Raw genomic sequence first — 3,615 nt, 5'->3', positions numbered from 1 at the left:
ATGTTTAGGAAATCAATAAACATAGAATTAAAAGCTCTACAACTTTCATTTTATGGATATTTTTGTTTATATCAGGCTTTTCGATGATCAATGCGAAAACTCAAATAGTGAGATATTGGTAAAAAGTGCGTTTTTTTTTCGATTTTTCATTTCGTCTAAATTACTGGCCCCAATTTCGTTTTTTCGGAACACATTTGACGCAAAATTGAATGCTTTTTCAATAATGTTTTCTATAGGAAACATTTTTTTACGAGTTAATGAAAAAAATGAAAAAAATGTCTGACTTTTCTGGCTATCGAAAATTTTGCATACTTCTAGAACCCGAGGTCAGGTGTATTTCGACTCAAATGAAGATATGAGCATTTTATGGTCCAATGTTGCCTTAGAGCAAGACGAACATTACAAATTTGGCCGAAAGATCAACGGGAAATCCCGTTTTGTAATAGTTTGGATTGGCGCCAAATAAATCAGTGTTGCCTGGACCAATACACGGGCAACACTGCTCCTGGCCTACATTCCCGGGATTTCCTGCTAGCCTTAAACAAAATTGTTAAAGCTGGAATTGTTCAGAATCAACTTTGAGCAGAATGATTTTCCACCTTTCTCCAAAATTGCTTTTTGGATAAAACCTTATTAAAATCTATAAGGACTCTGAATAATACATGGGATAGCCCAATGAGGTGTTAGTATATTTGAGTTCTTCCCCTATTTAATAATTGTAGGGAAATTATTGTTATTATTATTAAAGTCACTAGTTTCGTGGTCCGTTTGACCAATTAATATATTACAATTAATTAAGGTTTTCAGTTGAGATAAGTCAATGGCACGAGGGGGATTCGAACCCACGATCTTCGGCTTGATACGCCGCTGCTCTACCACTTGAGCTATCGTGACCTCGATCCACTCGGACACCAACCTCCCATCCCAACCACAACACCTTTTGAATTTTCCCTCCTTTTTGCCATTTTTCAAATGCCGTGTTATCAATTTGGCGCGGTCACGATAGCTCAAGTGGTAGAGCAGCGGCGTATCAAGCCGAAGATCGTGGGTTCGAATCCCGCTCGTGCCATTGACTTTTTTATCTCAACTGAAAACCTTAATTAATTGTAAGTTATTATTATTATACGTGTTTGTGAAAGTCTATCACATTCTTTATACATATGTATGTGCAACCGGCTAGATTAGATATCGAGCATAAATTGCCAAAAACAAAAGTAAAAATAAACATATGGGAGTTGTTCGTATAAACTGCTCATTTTGTTCTATCACGTGATAATTATTATTCATCCAAATTTCAAAAGGTGTCTTTCTTATTTCGTGCTTTATTAGAAATTAAGATTCTGTGCCGCCGATATGCACTCGAATGGGAGGAAGATTCAATTTTTTAGTAAACTGACGTCAAATTTCAAGTGGCCGAAGACCGCAGTTATTTTGTCGATAATGAGCGGGCCCCTGGTCGGATCATACACCAGTTTTCTAGCGTCCAGGCCTCTTTTTATCACCGAACAGTTGAAGTTTACGGAAAACTTGGGCATGTTCTTCTTCCACATCCCTGAAGGATTGAAGTTGGTCGGAAGCATGATAGCGGCCGTCTTGGCGGACTCGTACTTCGGCAAGTTCGTACCGATATCGATATCCTACGTTCTGCAGTGTATCCTCGTCTGGCCGATATACGTTCTGTCCACTTACCCCTTTCCCCTGAAGCTTCAGAGGATTTTCTATCTTTCGGCGATCGTCATGGAGATTTGCTGTTCCTTCGGGGCGACTTTGCAAGTGCCGTTTTTGTCCGAGCAGTTCAAAATGCCGCATCAGGAATCTGCTCTTCAACGGTATTACGTTTACGATTATATATATTTAAACATGTGCACAATACTCTTCACGACGAGCATAATCGAGCTGGTCAACTGCGTGCATTGTTTCGGCTCGAAATGCTATCTAATTATCGTTGGATTTTGCTACTTCTTCGCTATTTGCTATGCGTTCGTGTTCGTGATTATGAAAAAATGGTACAGGATCATAAGGCCGACGAGAAACCCTGTTTCTCATTGTTTGAACTGCCTCTGCTACGCGATCAAACAGCGCATTAAAGGGCCGAAACAGCCTAACGCGAAACATCTATTGGATTACGCCCAAGGTAAATACAACCGCAAGACGATCGGGGAAATTAAGAGGATATTCACTATAATATCGGTCATAGTGATATACTGCGTATACTCGATGTTGTACCATCAGTTGGATAGCAAATGGGTCTATCAGGCGAATCATTTGAACAGATACATAGGAAATTGGGCGATCAAACCGGAACAGATCGAAGTGTTGAACCCGTTGATGGTCGTGGTTATGGCACCGATCCTCGAGCACGAAGTTTTTCCGACGGCTGCTAAATTCAACCTACTCACCACATCCTTGCAGAAAATGGGAATGAGTTACTTCTTGACTAGCGTCGCATTCTTCGCCGCGGGCATTCTACAGTACGCGATCGACTACAACATGGCGTACGGCGCTACGAGCGAAGGGTTCGGACAAGTCAGATTGATCAACATGCACCCGTACACGATATCGGTCGAATTCCGGCATAAAATCTTCTCCCTTAAAAGCATGGCAATGCACTTAGTCCCTGACATACCGGTCAAGAATCACACAACAGCTGCACTGAGGTCGACATCATTCAGCAATCGGTCCATGTACATTTCGGAAAACATCGAAGTTATGGAAAAGAAATCCATTACTTATTTACTTCAGGACAACAGTGTCGTTCAAATCGAGCCCCCTTTAGAAATAAGCCTGAACAATACGAGGAACCCCGTCGTGGTATTGGTCTGTTCTATTACATGCGAAAGCTCCATCACGATAAAACAAGAAGGATCCGACGACCAGAACATCGATCCTCCGGGCAAAGGTGAAAGCCGTATCGTCGAACTGAACAGCGACAACGAGTTTTCCATATTTTACGACAATAGGTCTTTTACAACACAAACGAAATTCGTCGACTTCAGTGCTATTTACACATTCGTGATATGTCCAGGTGTGGCGAACGAAAAAATGATAATGCGCTTTACTCTCTATGATCCGTACAAAATTCACGTTTTTTGGATATTACCTCAGTACTTTTTGCTGTCCGTCGCCGAAGTGACCCAATACGTCGGGATGAACATATTCATCTACACGCAGTCGCCGCTGACCCTTCGCAGTGTTATGCGCGCCCTGCTCACCGTCTCTCATTCCGTGGCCCATCTCACGATCGGGGCGTTGTCTTTGATGGATATCTCTACGTCCATTTGGTTCTTTTCACTCGCCAGCTTTCTTTTGTTGGCCACTGGCATTCACATCTGGTTTGCAAAAAAGTACCAATATCATATACCTTTGGATTAACTTCAAATTTACTTGCTTAATAAACTACTTGACAAACCTAGAAAGTATTTCTACATATGATATATTTTGATTAAGTATGACAAAAAAATTTTTTTTGCTCTAAATACAAACTATATCAATTTTTCTGTAATATAGACCACAAGTTCAAAATGCACCTTTTAAGGGGACTTTTTTGAGAATAAATAATTTAAAAAACCCCTAACAACACGATATTCAGGGTGAGTCATTTTTTGACGCACCATT

The 3,615-nt window shown here is 40.7% G+C and overlaps 1 protein-coding gene across 1 annotated transcript; it reads left to right on the top strand.

Moving 5' to 3' along the window:
- The first annotated feature begins 1,243 nt into the window (after nt 1–1,243).
- Nucleotides 1,244–3,411, top strand: LOC106670990 (solute carrier family 15 member 1-like). Its single transcript, XM_014401714.1, has one exon. It carries the CDS (start codon nt 1,354–1,356, stop codon nt 3,370–3,372), a length of 2,019 nt encoding a protein of 672 aa, XP_014257200.1. The 5' UTR covers nt 1,244–1,353; the 3' UTR covers nt 3,373–3,411.
- The last annotated feature ends 204 nt before the right edge of the window (nt 3,412–3,615 follow it).

Source organism: Cimex lectularius, unplaced genomic scaffold (assembly GCF_000648675.2).
Source record: "Cimex lectularius strain Harlan isolate CLEC.00 unplaced genomic scaffold, Clec_2.1 scaffold174, whole genome shotgun sequence".
NCBI classification, from domain to species: Eukaryota; Metazoa; Arthropoda; class Insecta; order Hemiptera; family Cimicidae; genus Cimex; species Cimex lectularius.
The sequence above is the reverse complement of the archived record's forward strand: the minus strand, read 5'-3'. Positions and strand labels throughout refer to the sequence as shown.